Consider the following 18,336-nt stretch of genomic DNA (forward strand, 5'->3'; position numbering starts at 1 on the left):
CCGATGTTATTAATATTGTATGAACAGCTGGCCGGTGTTTCAGGCTGTGTTTAGTGAATGGTGTGCAGGACAATCCGCAGAGACGGTCAGTGTGAAGGCGAACACGATTTAGTTAACGTGTCCATTTACAAGTTAAATTAATGCAGCAGATGTGGGGTTCCCTCTAAAACATTAAGGACTGGTAAAATAAAGGCGTCCATAAACGACATGACTGAAACGTGCACACGTTAGTTAAATTATAACCTGCTATATTGTATCTGGATGATTAATCGTGAAATGTGTGTATTGTTTCAACTGTAACTTGCCCTGGTTAAGGACGTCTGATAATTAAATTATAAATAATACGGCAAAAAGTATTGTTTGCAGTTACAAATCTGTAGTAAGAGTAATAAGTTAAGGGAGTCACGCTGTGCCGTTTAAAATACATATATACTAGCACAAATGATGACGATAATAATAATAATACATATTTGATATTTATTATTATTGTTGCACATGGAACCGTATTCTTATGTGAACATGCTTGTCTGAATATAATGTTGTCTACACGTTTAGCTCTTCCTAATATCTCTGAACAGAAACGTGTTCAGAACGCCGAGTTCTAACTTTTCCTTTCTGTGAGGGAGAGTTACAGTAATTGCCAGCCTCTACTAGCCACTTGCCTGCTATTCTTGGATTATTGCGTCTGACATTTCAAATTGATGTCAATCTTGCAAAGCAGAGCCACATTTGGCAACATGTCCCCCTTCCCTGCCATGGAAGTTCAGAACAGACCCTTGGGTACTACTTATTATTAGTCTGCCGAGGTCGATATTCTCTGGTTGCACGTTTTTCTTCGGGAAACGTAATAAAAAAATAAAATAAAAAGTCAGCAATTACATTTCCAGGGAATTCAAGAGTCATGAGCTTCTGACAGCCACGGTAACAATTTATCTCCTAAAGATGAAATTAATTCTACTGAAACACTGTGTAAAAGACCCAAGAAGTTACAGCAGTGGAAATGAAAAGGCAAAAATGACAATTTCCTCTTTAGCTTGCTGCCGAGAAGCTGAACTGTAACTGAAGCTCTGACCTCCAGGAAAACCTCTGGGTTCAAATAAGGATGTGGTCAACTTGAGGTTACATTGCCAAACCCTGGGAGTTAATTCAAGACATAGTGAAAACACAATCCTGCATCCTCCATGTAAAAAAACCATAGAAAACAAAATCAGCAAGATAGTATAGTCCTGCTGGCTTTGCCATCTTGACACAGTGAGCAAATAGTGTTAACTAATAGCTCTCAATGGCAGATTAAAAAACAGATTCCTAATTGCTCTATTCACACCCCCACTTGTCCTTATTAATGTCACGTTGAAGCAATATAAGCCAAATTACAGAGTTATACGAACACAAACCAAAGAGCATTCCTGGAAAACACAAATATATATCTAACTTGTTAAAATCTTGCAGGTCTCCAGGACATAACAGCCTATCAACATCAATGCTGATTTCCCCAATGCTCCTCAAAACTATTAGTGAAAAAGAGATGAATCAATCTTACTCTACACTCATCAAATAGACGAATTCACTGTTTTCTTGACAGTCCTGTTCCTTTCGGCCAGTGCCTCTTTAAACAATATAATTAAATTTCGATTGATTAGAGGTGGAGCCAACCGTGAACCCGTTGATTATCTGTCAGGGACAGCTTAAACTACACTGCCATTTCCATTGCCAATAAAAGCAATGCAAAGTAACAGTAGATTGAACAAATGTTTTTGTTAGATGGTCGAGCCTAGTTTGATAGAAGGAATTATTGGTTCTGGCAAACAAAGCTTTCCCTGAAGTGATATCTTGGCTTTTTAAACCACTTTGAGTTCCTGAGTGTATACTACAATCCCTCAAGCTTTACTAGGACACAATCACAATCAGAAGATGCGTCACCAACCTGGAACACTGATTTCGGCATAGCTGGGTCTCTTGTCAGTCAGTGAAGACAGGGGTTTGGGAGATGAAATGGGTCCACTTATGGAATGTCTCTGAAATAAAAGGAGAAGGACGTCATTAGTATAATTTATTGAATAGCGAACAACATACAGAATAGACTTCTGTATTCAAGTCTTCACTCCGGTTCCATTTTGTCCCGGTAACGCTGTTCTGCCTCGCAGTTTGGTTGTGCTTCGGATCCGATTACTAAGGGTACATATTGTAGAAGTGCATTACCCTGACCAAAATGTTGTTTGATGGTTGCACAGTAATGTTGTATGTACATGTCATGGACCCATCTCTGGAACTCCAATACATATCATGTGCAATTCTATTAGAAAATATACAAATTCGTCACCAATTTAATTTAAAATAAATGTTTCATTCTCAGTATTGTTTTATTTGTGAATATGGTTTCTGGAATGTAGTTCTCAATTTATAAATGTAATATTACAATGTTTTGGCAACAGCTTACAAACTTGTGTTGCCACCATATTGTTCTGCGATTATGATCACAATGTTGACGCAGTGTTACTCGGGAAACTGGGCAGACAGGAGAGAGGTCCTTTTTATGTTCTACATGAAGTTCTGATCTTTTCTTGCGCAGCCATTACCTATTTGGGTTTTTGTCTTTTATGCATTGCATTTAATGACAAATCGGACATCAAATGACATCTGTTCAGCTGGTTTATGTAAAACCCCATCCAAACATCTACTGGGTAATTACGTCAATCAGCAGGCCATTAGGGACAAGGTATTTACTTTCTAGCACTGTGACAAAAGGGAAAGAAACATTTGCACATATCACACTTTTATTCCACCCCCTTTTCTCTATATTGTTAGTTTGTACTTTCAAATAAGCAGATTTTTTTTTTTTTTTTTGGGCACCGAGACCATGTCAACTTTTTAAACGCAGTGTGGTGAAAGATAACAGGTCTTTAGAATTTCTCATTACAGGATATCACAATACAAAGAACCAGCATGTCGTTGGATTACAAACCTTCCTGCTTAAAACACAGCGAGTGTATGGCACATCTTTAACAGAAGCCATTTGAATTGTAATGTACAAATTGTAATTACAATTGCACGTCATGGCCTCGCAAGAATATTTTCTTTTATTCCACCCCCTTTTCATTTCCCAAGCTCATCTGGATTCTTTCCAAATGGACAAGCAAGTATTCATCTCATTTATTATGGCCTGCGCTTCCAAAGTCTTCGATGAGAGCTGGCTAATTGGGTTTCCTCCTGGTTAAGCAAGACATTAAGGGCTGAACCCCTGGATCGACAAAGGCCGAACAAGACGGTGACGGAGGCAATGAATAGCACATTTGTGTTGTATATTTGAGTGTGTGGGTGCAGAGAGAGATAGAAAGAGATCAAAACATTCACACATTTCATTCCAAATTACGTAATTTAGTGACTTTTTAAAATGAATACTGTTAATTTAACTAGACTTAGAGGGAACTGTGTTAAGACAGGGTTTGGAAACCTTTGTACTGGTGCTTCATTATTTTCAATGTTTTTGAAGCAGTTGTCTGACACATTCTGAAAGTACATCACTGATAACCAAGTATAATTTAACAGTTAACACTAAATTAATCACAGAATACCATTTCTTTCCATGTAAAGGGTGCAAATTATTTTGACTCCGTGTAGACAAGTATGTGTGTAGACAGACATCGATCTCTAGACCAAACGCATCCATACCTCGTCAGGATGTGATCAAACAAATAGTGGAATCAATAAATACTGTAAAATGGCACGGTTCTTCCATTGTTTTTCACATATTCAGTACAAGTAGAAATTGAATGTCTGTCATTTTGCAGGGAATGGCAACTGATATATATTTATACCACTCATTGATAACAATGGGAGCTTGACAAAAAAATACAAAGAAATGAACAAAGGGGGAAGGAGGGGGACACACAACATCATATGAGGATGATAAAACCACCATCTATGCTGTTGATTAATGCAGGCGGTGTTCATTTTATTTGAAATAGCATCAAGGAGCTCTGTGCACTCCTCTGTCACCCATACTGGAAGACAGCCTGGCTGAAGAATGGCAATATCTGCTCAGCTATGGCCTTTTACCTAGAAAAGCCTTCAATCTGTGTATTAATATTTGATCCATCATAAAAAATGCATGTCACCTCTAGACTCGAGAAAGAGATTAGTTAGGTTTCTCTTTATTAGTATTGATATTATATCAAGCAGATGCATCTATAAATAGCTCAGCAGGTTGCTTTATGAATTATTCATTTTAGTCTCCCTTCAGTGTTTGCAGCTGGGTTATTAACCACCTTTTCGTGCATTCAGATGGGTAAAGCAGGTCCACATTGCTGGCCCATTCTATGCTCCAATTGATATCAAATACAATCAAGAATTAACTAGAAGGCAGAATAGAAATCATGCCAGTACTAGTAAAAAAAAATCCACATCCAAATAGATTATACTGACTACACATGAAAACCAATATCGATCTGTTTTTATTTAAAAAGGTAAAGTTACTGTTTCACTACTGATGCTAATAGTGATATCTGACCATAACAATATATATATATACACTCACCTAAAGGATTATTAGGAACACCGTACTAATACTGTGTTTGACCCCCTTTCGCCTTCAGAACTGCCTTAATTTTATGTGGCATTGATTCAACAAGGTGCTGAAAGCATTCTTTAGAAATGTTGGCCCATATTGATAGGATAGCTTCTTGCAGTTGATAGAGATTTGTGGGATGCACATCCAGGGCACGAAGCTCCCGTTCCACCACATCCCAAAGATGCTCTATTGGGTTGAGATCTGGTGACTGTGGGGGCCAGTTTAGTACAGTGAACTCATTGTCATGTTCAAGAAACCAATTTGAAATGATTCGACCTTTGTGACATGGTGCATTATCCTGCTGGAAGTAGCCATCAGAGGATGGGTACATGGTGGTCATAAAGGGATGGACATGGTCAGAAACAATGCTCAGGTAGGCCGTGGCATTTAAACGATGCCCAATTGGCACTAAGGGGCCTAAAGTGTGCCAAGAAAACATCCCCCACACCATTACACCACCACCACCAGCCTGCACAGTGGTAACGAGGCATGATGGATCCATGTTCTCATTCTGTTTACGCCAAATTCTGACTCTACCATCTGAATGTCTCAACAGAAATCGAGACTCATCAGACCAGGCAACATTTTTCCAGTCTTCAACTGTCCAATTTTGGTGAGCTTGTGCAAATTGTTGCCTCTTTTTCCTATTTGTAGTGGAGATGAGTGGTACCCGGTGGGGTCTTCTGCTGTTGTAGCCCATCCACCTCAAGGTTGTACGTGTTGTGGCTTCACAAATGCTTTGCTGCATACCTCGGTTGTAACGAGTGGTTATTTCAGTCAAAGTTGCTCTTCTATCAGCTTGAATCAGTCGGCCCATTCTCCTCTGACCTCTAGCATCAACAAGGCATTTTCGCCCACAGGACTGCCGCATACTGGATGTTTTTCCCTTTTCACACCATTCTTTGTAAACCCTAGAAATGGTTGTGCGTGAAAATCCCAGTAACTGAGCAGATTGTGAAATACTCAGACCGGCCCGTCTGGCACCAACAACCATGCCACGCTCAAAATTGCTTAAATCACCTTTCTTTCCCATTCAGACATTCAGTTTGGAGTTCAGGAGATTGTCTTGACCAGGACCACACCCCTAAATGCATTGAAGCAACTGTCATGTGATTGGTTGGTTAGATAATTGCATTAATGAGAAATTGAACAGGTGTTCCTAATAATCCTTTAGGTGAGTGTATATATATATATTTTTTTTTGTTTGTTTGTTATAATTATAAAAAAAAAGACCATTGGTAATATGAGTTCAATAAGCAACAGAAAAGCACATTTGAAGTATTTTGTGCTGGAACCCATTGCATTGAAACTTCACTGGATTAAAAAATAAAATAAAAACATCTAGAGTATAATAAATGACATTAATAAGACTGCCTTGCCATTTGGAAAATACACTGATTTGGTCAAATGGAACATTAATTTCTATTCACATGAAATTAAGGCATCTTCTCTGAGCTTTAATGCGAGTTTAAGTCATGCATGAAAACTTAAGTGCTTTACGTAGGGTTAAGGATGATCTAGAAAAAGCATGCTCTTCCAAAAGCTTGCTTCCAATAACACACTCCAGTCCACCAAGAGGAAAATTGTTCCTTCCGAGCAGAAGAGAAGAGACAATGACAGTTTAGGTAAGTTTGTGCTAAATTCCATCTCTGCCGCACAGCAGACAAGAACAGACAAGGCAGAATAACATTTTTAAGGGCTTCGACAAGGAAAGTGCAAAGCTTGGATTGGCTGAGGTGGAGAGTAAGACCGAACACGAGAAGGAATGGGCTCTGACCACTGATGATCTAAATGTGGACAGGAAGTGTGATATAATAGCCATCAGAGTATTGAACACATCAAGACTGTCGAACTCTGTGTTCAGAGCATGACTTTTTCGTTTTTGATCACGCGATGTCCATTGGGACATATTTTGAGGTGATTCGCTTTTTCAATTCCACTTGGAAAAAAACGTTCTCAACCAAACAATATTGCTTCTGTTCACCATGTTGTCTGGACTGAGCTGCCGATTCCATTTAGCCACCTCTTTTTAACACACTGCATGCACAGAGGACATGCATCAGTCAACAGATTAAATCAAAACTTCGTTCTGGCACTTTGCCCGACTGTATGCCAGCTTTCTTGTAGTATCCCCTCTTGAACTTGAATCAAATAATTCTCTCCTTACTTGGATGTAGATGTGTTCCAACAAGAAACTGATTAAGATTCAAGCCCTACCTGCATGATATAAAGGCCCCACTCTATGTTGAGTATGGGCGAGTACGTATGAATGCAGTATATGGTTAACAAACAGGTGCAGACAGCAAGTGTTCTAGCCCATGATGGCAGTAGTAAAATCACTGCCAACTAGGATGCGTGGGAATTATGGATGGGAAGTTGTCAAAGAAAACGTAATTCACCTTGAAGCGGCCTCTGATGGATTAGGTGACCTTTTCAAAGGCAAAGCGAGTTCACTCTGCAAAATAATTAAATCGGACCCTCGAACCCTCCCTCATAAATCCACAGATGTTCCCCACATCTTACAAGGAAGGGGGGGGGGGGGGAAGTAAATAACTTTCTTTTTTTTTTTTTTTTTTCAAAATCACAGGTTTATTTTATTTTCTCACTTTCAGAAGACAAAGACCTGGACCAATTAACCTCACTGCAAATACAGAATTTCAAACTTGTATCAAACTTGTGGCTTATTGCATCACCTGGTGCAACAACAAATAAAATGTGATTGGCTAGAAGTTTGTACTTGCAGGCAGTGCAAAGTTTTGTTTAGGACTAGAACAAAGTCCCTGGTGGTTAACTCTGTGAAAAATGGGCATTAATACCTGATTCTAAGCAGGATCATACGCACAGAGTTTGCATGCTGTTGCCATATCAGATTTTCAGAGTATTTAATAAACAGCTGCATGCATTTTTCTAGCCATTACCTCACTGCAGAAACAATAAATGAGCGTCAGACAAGGGTGGCAGTTGGGAGAGTTCTCTTTCTCTCTCCCAGCAGCTCTCAATTCAAGATTAACAGTTGTTTGTACTGCTTGTATTGATTTACAAGCACTATAATCCAGTTTAAATCTGGGCTGTGTCATAATTTATCAGCACCAGGACTCCCCACAGAAAGGTGTATAATTGCATCCAGTTTAATACAGTTCAGAAACTTTGTGGCAACCCCCGACTGCAATAAATAATATTATTATTATTATTATTTATTATTAATAGAACAGAAGTATTGTGTATTGCGTGTATTCCAGCATCGTCTTACCTGTATAGGAGACACGGCTGCCGCTGGGGGGGTCTTGAGTGGACTGGGGCTGAGGGGGGTTCTGGGAATAGCGGCCGCAGCAGCAGCGGGCGTAGTGGCAGCCACTGCAGTGCTTGGGACCACTGGAGTCAAATGAGACGAGCAGCAAAACAGGAAAAAAAAAATTACACTGTTATACACGTTTACCGAATCTAACATCTTTACACCACGGGATCCCTGATGTCCTTCCAATTCACATTTAATTCTGGGCCGCGAGCATCACTGAGCACCGCCGTGATAGAGATATCCCATCTGTTCTCTCTGGATCACTTAAACTGTTATCGCCTCAAACATTATAACCGCTTGATCTCCACAAGGACAGAGGTCACTGGCCACAGAGCACAGCTATCAAGAAGAGAGACAGCGAGTGAATGAACGTCAGTCACACAAGATATACACGTATAAAAGCACCCGCAGCTGGTAATGCGGTTGAGGTGCTAACTGCGGCGCATGTGTGTCCGAGGCAATGAGAAGGAGGTGGAGTTGGCAGGGTGGCCTACCTTGCGAGGCGCTGTCGAAGGACTTGATGAGGGTCTTGACGGTCGGGGAGGGCTCCGAGGAGGTGGAGGAGCGACGGCTCAAACCCATCCCCTGACGAAGGGCAGCGAGATCTCTCTCCACGGCGTTCATGTAGTTGTACACCCGGCCTCGCTCTTCATCCTGCCTAGAAACACACACAGAGCACAGCTTTCTATGACGGAAACTCAATTGAGAGACTCAGTACTACATAGGAACTCAATTTCAGTCCACAGTGTCTGTCCTTACACTGCCAAGAACTCTTCAGGTAGCATGGTAATATGGTTCAATTGTCAGTGTGGCTTCTTCCACTGAGACAGGACAAAACATTTCAAATCAACTATTACACAGAAAGAAATATATTGAATAAAGGCTTATTTTTAAGTGTATTGGCTTGTTTATTTATTTGGTTGTCGTTGTTCCTAATGTAATTACTTAATTAGCAAATGAATCACATATGAAATCTAATGGGTAATTTCTCTCTCCATCAGATGTTGATGCTGTTCAAGTACTGCACCAAGGTGAAGTGTTAAAAATGGAATCCTGGACTGTAAAACACTGCACAGTCCTTGATCACTTCCAGGTGTTGAGGTAACACTTAATGCCACAGAATTGCCATGCAGCTGTTGTAGACCTATTGGGGGCAGGGGGGCATTAAAGAGGTTCAATAGATTAAACCAGTCAATTATGATAATGTAAAGCAGAAGGCCCTTTAGGCGGGGGAACCCTTGATCAGCCATAATGACTTGCATTCAAATTCACTTTAAAACAAATGCAAGGATTATAAAATTGTTCCAGTACAGGTCCATTCCATACTCGACAAAGTAAGACTTCCGTGTTATAACAAGTGCCAAAAGAAAAGAAAATTGGGACAAACTCATACAAAAATTATCAGTGTTAGATATCAGTTAGCATTAGAGGTCTATGGAGCATTTGATCCCCATTTGATGTAAAATATTAACACTTCTCAGTTACCTTATTGGTTTCATCGGGATTGTTTAATTGTTGTATTGTGTTACACTGCTAAACTTAATAATGACTAATGATTGAGAATTATAAAAAAAAAAGGCTGACATCACACGCTCTTTCTTAGTCGCATATACAGACAGGTGACAAATTAAAGGAAAAACCTGAATAAATGAGTGGAGGAACATAACGAATGCAGATGCCTCCAAACAGGTAAGAGAAAATGATCTAAGGGACTTTGAAAGAGGGGTCATTATTGGGGCTTGAATGGCAGGAGCTTCAGTCACAAAGATGCTCAACTGGCTAGTGCAAGTGTGTTGACACCAAGAGAACGGTACCGGCCTGACTGCTTGACCCCTACAGTGAGGGGGTCCGGAGGCTCTGTTATGCTGTGGGGGGACATTTTCCTGGCATGGTTTGGGTCCACTTGTCCCCTTAGAGGGAACATTTATCTCCTGAAGAGAATCTATGCCAAGTTTTTTCCTTTAATTTGCCACCCGTCTGTAGTAGTCTGTGCAGGGAGACCGCAGCCCCACTCGAACCCTGACTCCATACCGTGTTCAGAGAGAGAGAGAGAGAGAGAGAGAGAGAGAGAGAGAGAGAGAGATGAAATCTGAGTGGCCTGTTGAGTGTGATGTCACAGACTAATCCCACAGATGACTACAAGCTGAATGAGACAACAATTCAGACTTGCCCACCTTATGAAAGCACATAATCCAGGGTTTCCCCGAGAAATTAGCATGGTTTGTTACGGATTTGTTGATGCAGGTGGGGAGGAGGAGGGAGCTACAGGATTGTCGACACTCCAATGCGACACAAACTGCTATCTTTTTGCTAGCACAGCCTGTAAACCTAATATGGAAATAACAGTGCTTAGTGTTAATATTTCTATATTATGACACGCTGCTCTGGATACTATAAGGTTCAATCGTTCAGTGTTGTGCCACATTTGAAAGCATGTTATCCAATCCAGATGCATGATTTCGTGAAACAACTCGAAAACCCAAGTGACAACACTAAGGACACCGTGTCCAAATTTTGACGAGTTCCACGTGATACATCGTTAATTTAAAAGATTACAGACAATTGAACTTTGGTTGGAAATCTCAGACAGAAGTCTGTCAGCAAGACGCTCTCAGCCCCGGCTAAAGGAGACGCTTAAATTGAGAGAAAGTGGCTGGGAACAGGTCTCCGAGCGTTGTACGTGTGAATGGCTGGGGCCTTATCAGTTTTTAGAGCTTAACCAAATTAATTCCAGAGAAGACACTTTGGAGAAAATGTAGCTGGGGACTAAAAAGAACAAAGGCAGCTCCATGCCCCTGCCCCCCGCCTTGAGACATCAGAGTTCACCCAAGCCACAGAACACAGTCAGAACATGTGGCTGAAGTACACTGGTAATAAATGCCAATTAGAAAACAACAGAAGGGTTCTTTCTTTGTCTTATGCTTTGATCATTCAGAGGGCCTTTTTGGTGTAGCAAAAAAAAGAGAGAGGAAAAAGACTAAGAGAAATAAAATAAGTAAATATAGAGAATAAAGACAAAAAGAAAGGGAATAAAATGAATGAAAAAACTAAGAACTAAGTGTGTGGGTGAGATCGGAAGGCAGGGAGGGCCGTACTTGCGGTTCTTGACCTCATCCAGTTCCTTGCCCAGCTTCTCATTCTTCTCCTGGGCCTCGTGAAGCCGGCGCCGCAGGTCCCCGATCTCCTCCTGGGCCTCGGACTTGATGTCGTTGGCAATGACCACTGCCGTCTGCAGGTCAGCCTGGAACTGACGCCACTCCGCAGACTCCTCCTGCACAGGATCAGGGGTGTCACACACACAGCTATACCCACCTGGGGGAGGGGGGGCTACTGACTTACACAACCTACAGATCTGAACTTGAAGGCATTCAGAACTTGAAGAGTTCTGTACATATAATTTTAAGCAAATTGGGTAAGTTAAGATTTGTTTAAAAAAAACTAAAAAAAAAACTGCACCTAGCAGCAACTTTCTCATGAGGCCTTCAGCATTTCCTGAACGTGAGTTAATATCCCATACTGCCTTTTGGGAACTATTTTAGACTTGAAAGATAACTACCGTTTTGTTATCTCTGCCATCCATCTGTTTCAGGCACAAAGAGATGTATGGGGGGTTGGTTTAGACTAGACATTATCTGTCCCATGACATATTATAACAGTGGTTTGAGCTTAAATATGTATTATGCCATTTGGGAAAAATACATAAAAATAAATCATCCTTGTGGCCATTGTGCAGCGCTGCTATATACACTCACCTAAAGGATTATTAGGAACACCATACTAATACTGTGTTTGACCCCCTTTCGCCTTCAGAACAGCCTTAATTCTACGTGGCATTGATTCAACAAGGTGCTGAAAGCATTCTTTAAAAATGTTGGCCCATATTGATAGGATAGCATCTTGCAGTTGATGGAGATTTGTGGGATGCACATCCAGGGCACGAAGCTCCCGTTCCACCACATCCCAAAGATGCTCTATTGGGTTGAGATCTGGTGACTGTGGGGCCAGTTTAGTACAGTGAACTCATTGTCATGTTCAAGAAACCAATTTGAAATGATTCGACCTTTGTGACATGGTGCATTATCCTGATGGAAGTAGCCATCAGAGGGTGGGTACATGGTGGTCATAAAGGGATGGACATGGTCAGAAACAATGCTCAGGTAGGCCGTGGCATTTAAACGATGCCCAATTGGCACTAAGGGGCCTAAAGTGTGCCAAGAAAACATCCCCCACACCATTACACCACCACCACCAGCCTGCACAGTGGTAACAAGGCATGATGGATCCATGTTCTCATTCTGTTTACGCCAAATTCTGACTCTACCATCTGAATGTCTCAACAGAAATCGAGACTCATCAGACCAGGCAACATTTTTCCAGTCTTCAACTGTCCAATTTTGGTGAGCTTGTGCAAATTGTTGCCTCTTTTTCCTATTTGTAGTGGAGATGAGTGGTACCCGGTGGGGTCTTCTGCTGTTGTAGCCCATCCACCTCAAGGTTGTACGTGTTGTGGCTTCACAAATGCTTTGCTGCATACCTCGGTTGTAACGAGTGGTTATTTCAGTCAAAGTTGCTCTTCTATCAGCTTGAATCAGTCGGCCCATTCTCCTCTGACCTCTAGCATCAACAAGGCATTTTCGCCCACAGGACTGCCGCATACTGGATGTTTTTCCCTTTTCACACCATTCTTTGTAAACCCTAGAAATGGTTGTGCGTGAAAATCCCAGTAACTGAGCAGATTGTGAAATACCCAGACCGGCCCGTCTGGCACCAACAACCATGCCACGCTCAAAATTGCTTAAATCACCTTTCTTTCCCATTCAGACATTCAGTTTGGAGTTCAGGAGATTGTCTTGACCAGGACCACACCCCTAAATGCATTGAAGCAACTGCCATGTGATTGGTTGGTTAGATAATTGCATTAATGAGAAATTGAACAGGTGTTCCTAATAATCCTTTAGGTGAGTGTATATTAGTACTGTGCAAACGTTTTAGGCAGGTGTGAAAAAATGCTGTAAAGTAAGAAAGCTTTAAAAAAAATAGACATGTTAATAGATTATATTTATCAATTAACTAAATGCAAAGTTAGTGAACAAAAGAAAAATCCATATTTGAGGTGACCACCCTTTGCCTTCAAAACAGCATCAATTCTTCTAGGTACACTTGCACACAGTTTTTGAAGGAACTCCGCAGATAGGCTGGCCCAAACATCTTGGAGAACTAACCACAGTTCTTCATGTAATCCCAGACAGACTCGATGTTGAGATCAGGGCTCTGTGGGGGCCATACCATCACTTCCAGGACTCCTTGTTCTTCTTTACCCTGACGAGAGTTCTTAATGACTTTCGCTGTATGGTTGTGGTTGTTGTCATGCTGCAGAATACATTTGAGGCCAATCAGATTCCTCCCTGTTGGTATTGCATGATGGATAAGTATCTGCCTGTACTTCTCAGCCTTGAGGAGGCCATTCATTCTGTCCAAATCCCCAACTCCATTTGCAGAAATGCAGCTCCAAACTTGCAAGGAACCTCCACCATGCTTCACTGTTGCCTGCAGACACTCATTCATATACTGCTCTCCAACCCTTCGGTGAACAAACTGCCTTCTGTTACAGCCAAATATTTAAAATGTTGACTCATCAGTCCAGAGCACCTGCTGCCATTGTTCTGCACCACAGTTCCTGTGTTTTTGTGGATACTTGAGTCGCTTGGCCTTGTTTCCACGTTGGAGGTATGGCTTTTTGACTGCAAGTCTTCCATGAAGGCCACTTCTGACCAGACTTCTCCGGACAGTAGATGGGTGTACCAGGGTCCCACTGTTTTCTGCCAATTCTGAGCTGTTGGCACTGCTGGACATTATCCAATTGCAAAGGGAAGTAAGCATGATGCGTCTTTCACCTGCTGCAGTAAGTTTCCTTGGCCGACCACTGCGTCTACGGTCCTCAACGTTGCCCGTTTCTTTGTGCTTCTTCAAAAGAGCTTGGACAGCACATGTGGAAACCCCTGTCTGCCTGGGAGAGACCTTGCTGATGCAAGCATTGCCATGGTGTATGACTTTTGACAGTAAACTATCTTCAGCAACCTCACCTTGTTAGCTGAGTTTGGCTGTTCCTCACCCAGTTTTATTCCTCCTATACAGTGGTTTGTTTCAGTTAATGATTGTGTTTCAACCTACATATTGAATTGATGATGATTAGCAGCTGTTTGTTATAATTGTTTCATCATACAACTGACTATATGCTACAAAATCCCTGACTTTGTGCAAATGTACCTAGGTGATGCGGTTTTGGAGGCAAAGGGTGGTCACACCAAATATGGATTTGATATAGATTTTTCTTCTGTTCACTCACTTTGCATTTAGTTAATTGTTAAATATGATCTATGATGTGGTGGAACGGGAGCTTCGTGCCCTGGATGTGCATCCCACAAATCTCCATCAACTGCAAGATGCTATCCTATCAATATGGGCCAACATTTTTAAAGAATGCTTTCAGCACCTTGTTGAATCAATGCCACGTAGAATTAAGGCAGTTCTGAAGGCGAAAGGGGGACAAACACAGTATTAGTATGGTGTTCCTAATAATCCTTTAGGTGAGTGTATATTAGAATCCCAAAAGCGTGTGAAAGGTAGCAGAGGACACGATGAACAATGAAGTCAGATGTTCTCATATTGTCTATGCAGTAACTTTTGGCCAGGTGGTGTCATCCATTACTGCACTAATTCCCAATAAGGAGCTGTTTTACTCACCCGTAGCCTCCGGTTCAGGATTTTAATTTCCCTCTCCATGTCATGTTTTTGGTCCTGCAGCTTTTTCACTGAATCTACAGGGAGGGGAGAGAAAGGTAAAAAAAAAAATACTAACCTCCCTCCATGAAAAAATAAAAGAATAAACAGGTCGGGTTTACAGCGAGCATAGTGTTAACAAAGCAAATCATTCAGTTAACAGAAAAAGCACACTTAAAAATCAGGAAACATGTGCACACACACACACACACATACCCACACCTTTGAAAATCCCCTACAATGACATCACTCGCACCCGGAACATTAACGAAAGGCACCTTTATCGCCTGTCTCCTGCTGCTAACAAATCATCTCTTGCATTTTGAATTCAAACAATACCTATTTCTTTAGAGCTCAATTTTAGCATTAAATCAAGGGAAACCCATTTTCTCCTGACATACTGAATACATCTTAATAGCAACCTGGCATGCAGAGAGCCTTTTTTGCATTGCACCCTGACAGGAGGTAGGATTGTGGGTAGGCGTCAGGCACAGTAACTCAATGACTACCAATGTCTTTTTCAATGCCTGTCCCCTTGACCGGCCTGTCACTCATCAGCGCTAATTGACACTCATCGCCATTCCCTGTAGAACAAAAATCAATTATTCCTATGGAGCCCAGTGCACAAAACCAGGCATTATGACCCCAAAGAATTATAGTACAGCTTGCTGAGCCAAGAACATCACAGGTTAGGGAAAACAAATTTCACAGCAGCGCACGCTACCAACATCCACTCCTGTCCATGTAAATGGATGCTTTGCCGACACACGAGAGTCGGCTTTCTTGCAGAAGTAATCCTCTCTCCTGGAGATGCTTTTCTTGGGCCAAGTGTCAGCAAGTTCACACTCTCCAAAGTCTGGGAGGTCGAGAGACTGCGATTTAATGGGTGACTTATGGAAAAATAACAGACTGCCAATGTTGTGTAACAGGAGCAGCACAAAGACTGTTTTAACTCTCACTTTCATTTCTCTCCTCATTTTAATTAAGGACCTGACATACAGGTCCATATTTAACAGGTGTAGGATTTGTTTTTTGGTCTTAATTAGATTCAGACAAAGGCGCGTGTCTACAACAACTATTTTCATGCTGAAGGACTGTCCCTCTCTCAGATTTTTCCCCAGACTTTCTTGATATTACATAGGTTTCACAGTAGAAGACGTAGTGGTTCTTGGAATCGGCTGTCCACTTGGTTCCAATCTACCTCCAGCTGCGAAGCTTTTCCTTGTGCAAAGAGCTGTGACACAGACAGATACTTCTGGCCTTCTGAAATCACACTCCCGAACTGTATTCCATTCACACATGCTACCCATAACCCTCCAAGTGTGAGGTCCAGAAACTCTGCAGCTTGATTAGCTTAGGCGAGTTATAGAAGTTAGGCTATTTTCTTTACTACAGAGTCATGGTTGTATAGCTCATTATGACCGCTCACCTCAGTTCCTCTTTTCCAATAAGCATTTCTTTAATGCATTACTGTAGGAAGTACAGAATGCAATACCTAATTGAACACCATAAAAGAAAGGCAGGGATTTAATCAGTGCCTAATGCATTTCATTTGTAAAACATCATGCTGCAAAACATAATAGCCTTGCTTCTGTGATGGGAGCTTTGATGGGAAAGCAACACAAAATCCTGCTTCAATTAATCTAAGATGATACTATATGCAGCTTCAGATTCAAGTGAATGGTAAATCTAGCTATAGATCTAATGCATCAGTTTGTCCGAGATGCTTGCAGCCCTGCAAAGGATTGACAATTCAAACAACAACGGGTATTAGTCTTTATTTAAGGAGTCATTAGTCGGCTTTGGTCTTTAGATCAGCAGTGACAGAGGCTGTGGTGCCCTACCGCATGTAATACGGGATGGCTTTTGGGTTTAATAAGATGCAGAAAAACAGCCAATAGCTCCACCTCGTGTTCACAGAGACAAGTCCCTCTTAGCCCTCTCATTCAATACCCCGAGGAGGACGATACAGTTTACTTAATTTTTATGGGTACACAGATACAAATGCACAATTCAGGTATTATATTCAATGGCAAAAGCCAGATGTGGAAACTAGGTTTTATTACACTATATGAAACATCCTCAGCCTATTCTCTGAAATGAATGAAAGTGTGGCATTGTGGGATTGTATTTGGTAACCAGCAGTATGACACAGTCTACTCAGAGCCACTGGGCTATCAATGGATTAGGTGAAAACTGAGGCCACAAGAATGAAATATCAAAATGGACTGGCAGTGAATAACAAGTATTGCCACAAAGCCTGAGGGGAACCCAAGTGTACATTCCCTCAGCTTGGCACTAATGGCAGACCGGTGTCTCCGCGCTGTGTACGTCAGTGGCGCAGACTGGCCCACTCACTCTCTAAGTCCGAGATGATGAGGTTGTCATGGAGTTTGACGGCCCGGTGCTGCTCCACCTCGTCCTCCAGCTCGAAGATGGTCTCCTTCATGTCCCCAATCTCGGTCTCCTTCTCCTCCAGCTCGGTGCGCTGCTTCTCCAGGCTGCGGGAGAGCTCCGACAACTGCTTCTGCATCTCGTCCTGAAAGTGTCTGTACTCTCCTTCCACCTGCGGGCGCACCACACATGTGCATATCATACACACACACACAGGAAAGTGCAACAGAAATACAGAAAATTAAGCAGGCACACACGAAGACATACAAAGTGCACATACACACAGATAAAAAACACACAAACAGAGCCAGGATTAGTCCTTTTATCCATCCTAATATGCATCTAGCACTGTCAAGAAAGCACTCAATTTAGCAAAATGGCGTTTCCAGATTAAGAAGTCAGTTTTAATGTTGTGGTTGCCTGGGCCAAAGTTATACTATATTATCATGACAACATGGCAGTAAAATCTGTACTCTTTTGTGCTTGGCACTTTTCGTTGGTGTATAGTATAGATAACTAAGATTAATATTGTTAATTCAAGAGTTATAATTATTGATCAAGGGTGTATTTTCAGAGCTGATTTTTGCAGCTGAATACAACAGGAATGTTAACTGACTGCCACGACACAGAATCTACAGATTTCTCAGGGGCTACATAAGTGCTGAATAAAATATATTATTTATAGATGATAAATATACAGTAATTTCTCAAGATTTGCAAATTCAAGTTACATGATTTTCACATTAACACTATTTATAAATGGAAATCCTCATATATACTTAAGCACACGTTTACTAGGACAACCTTCTTCCCATTTAGTTTAATTTAAAGTGCATACATACATGTGATTTAATTAATACAAAGAGTTAAGTTGATAAGTCTTAATATGATATTTCAACTCCTAAAATGTATGAATATAAATGCACAACATAGAAACAGAGAAACATTTTGGGCAGCAAGGAAACACAAATGCAAGACACAAACACAAAGTGCATGACCAAAGAATTTAAATTAAAACAACTTTAAATGCATTCATCTTATTGTCTTGTCAAATGCATAACTTTGAACAATTAAGATAATTTGAGAGCATCCCATAGCAATCAATACATTTTTGAAGCATTACCGTACATTTGGTCTCTCTCTAACCAAGCTGCGCAGACTGCAAACACGGTAATGCGCAGCTTGGTTTTCTGGGGAGGAAGCTGGGATGCTTGCCCAGCCAGTCCACTCTGAGTTTGGCCTTTGTGAAGCAACATGTTCACCTCTGGCTTCTGCTTGAATTTGCATTAAAGAACCTTGA

General features: G+C 41.3%; 1 protein-coding gene across 3 annotated transcripts in view; it reads right to left on the reverse strand.

The window, feature by feature from the left end:
• LOC136713229 (cytospin-A) overlaps nt 1-18,336 on the reverse strand; it is a 71,321-nt gene that overhangs the window by 25,908 nt on the left and 27,077 nt on the right. For all 3 annotated transcript variants that reach the window (XR_010804917.1, XM_066690285.1, XM_066690284.1), the window contains exons 5-10: nt 17,001-17,208; nt 14,607-14,680; nt 10,958-11,133; nt 8,357-8,520; nt 7,818-7,939; nt 1,925-2,015 (exon numbers count right to left, since the gene is read on the reverse strand). Coding sequence is in view for 2 of the 3 variants with exons in the window: in XM_066690285.1 (XP_066546382.1) it covers nt 1,925-2,015; nt 7,818-7,939; nt 8,357-8,520; nt 10,958-11,133; nt 14,607-14,680; nt 17,001-17,208 (835 nt within the window). In the remaining variant the exon portion in view is untranslated. The remainder of the gene's footprint in view (nt 1-1,924; nt 2,016-7,817; nt 7,940-8,356; nt 8,521-10,957; nt 11,134-14,606; nt 14,681-17,000; nt 17,209-18,336) is intronic.

Source organism: Amia ocellicauda, chromosome 17, assembly GCF_036373705.1.
Source record: "Amia ocellicauda isolate fAmiCal2 chromosome 17, fAmiCal2.hap1, whole genome shotgun sequence".
In the NCBI taxonomy this organism is placed as follows: Eukaryota; Metazoa; Chordata; class Actinopteri; order Amiiformes; family Amiidae; genus Amia; species Amia ocellicauda.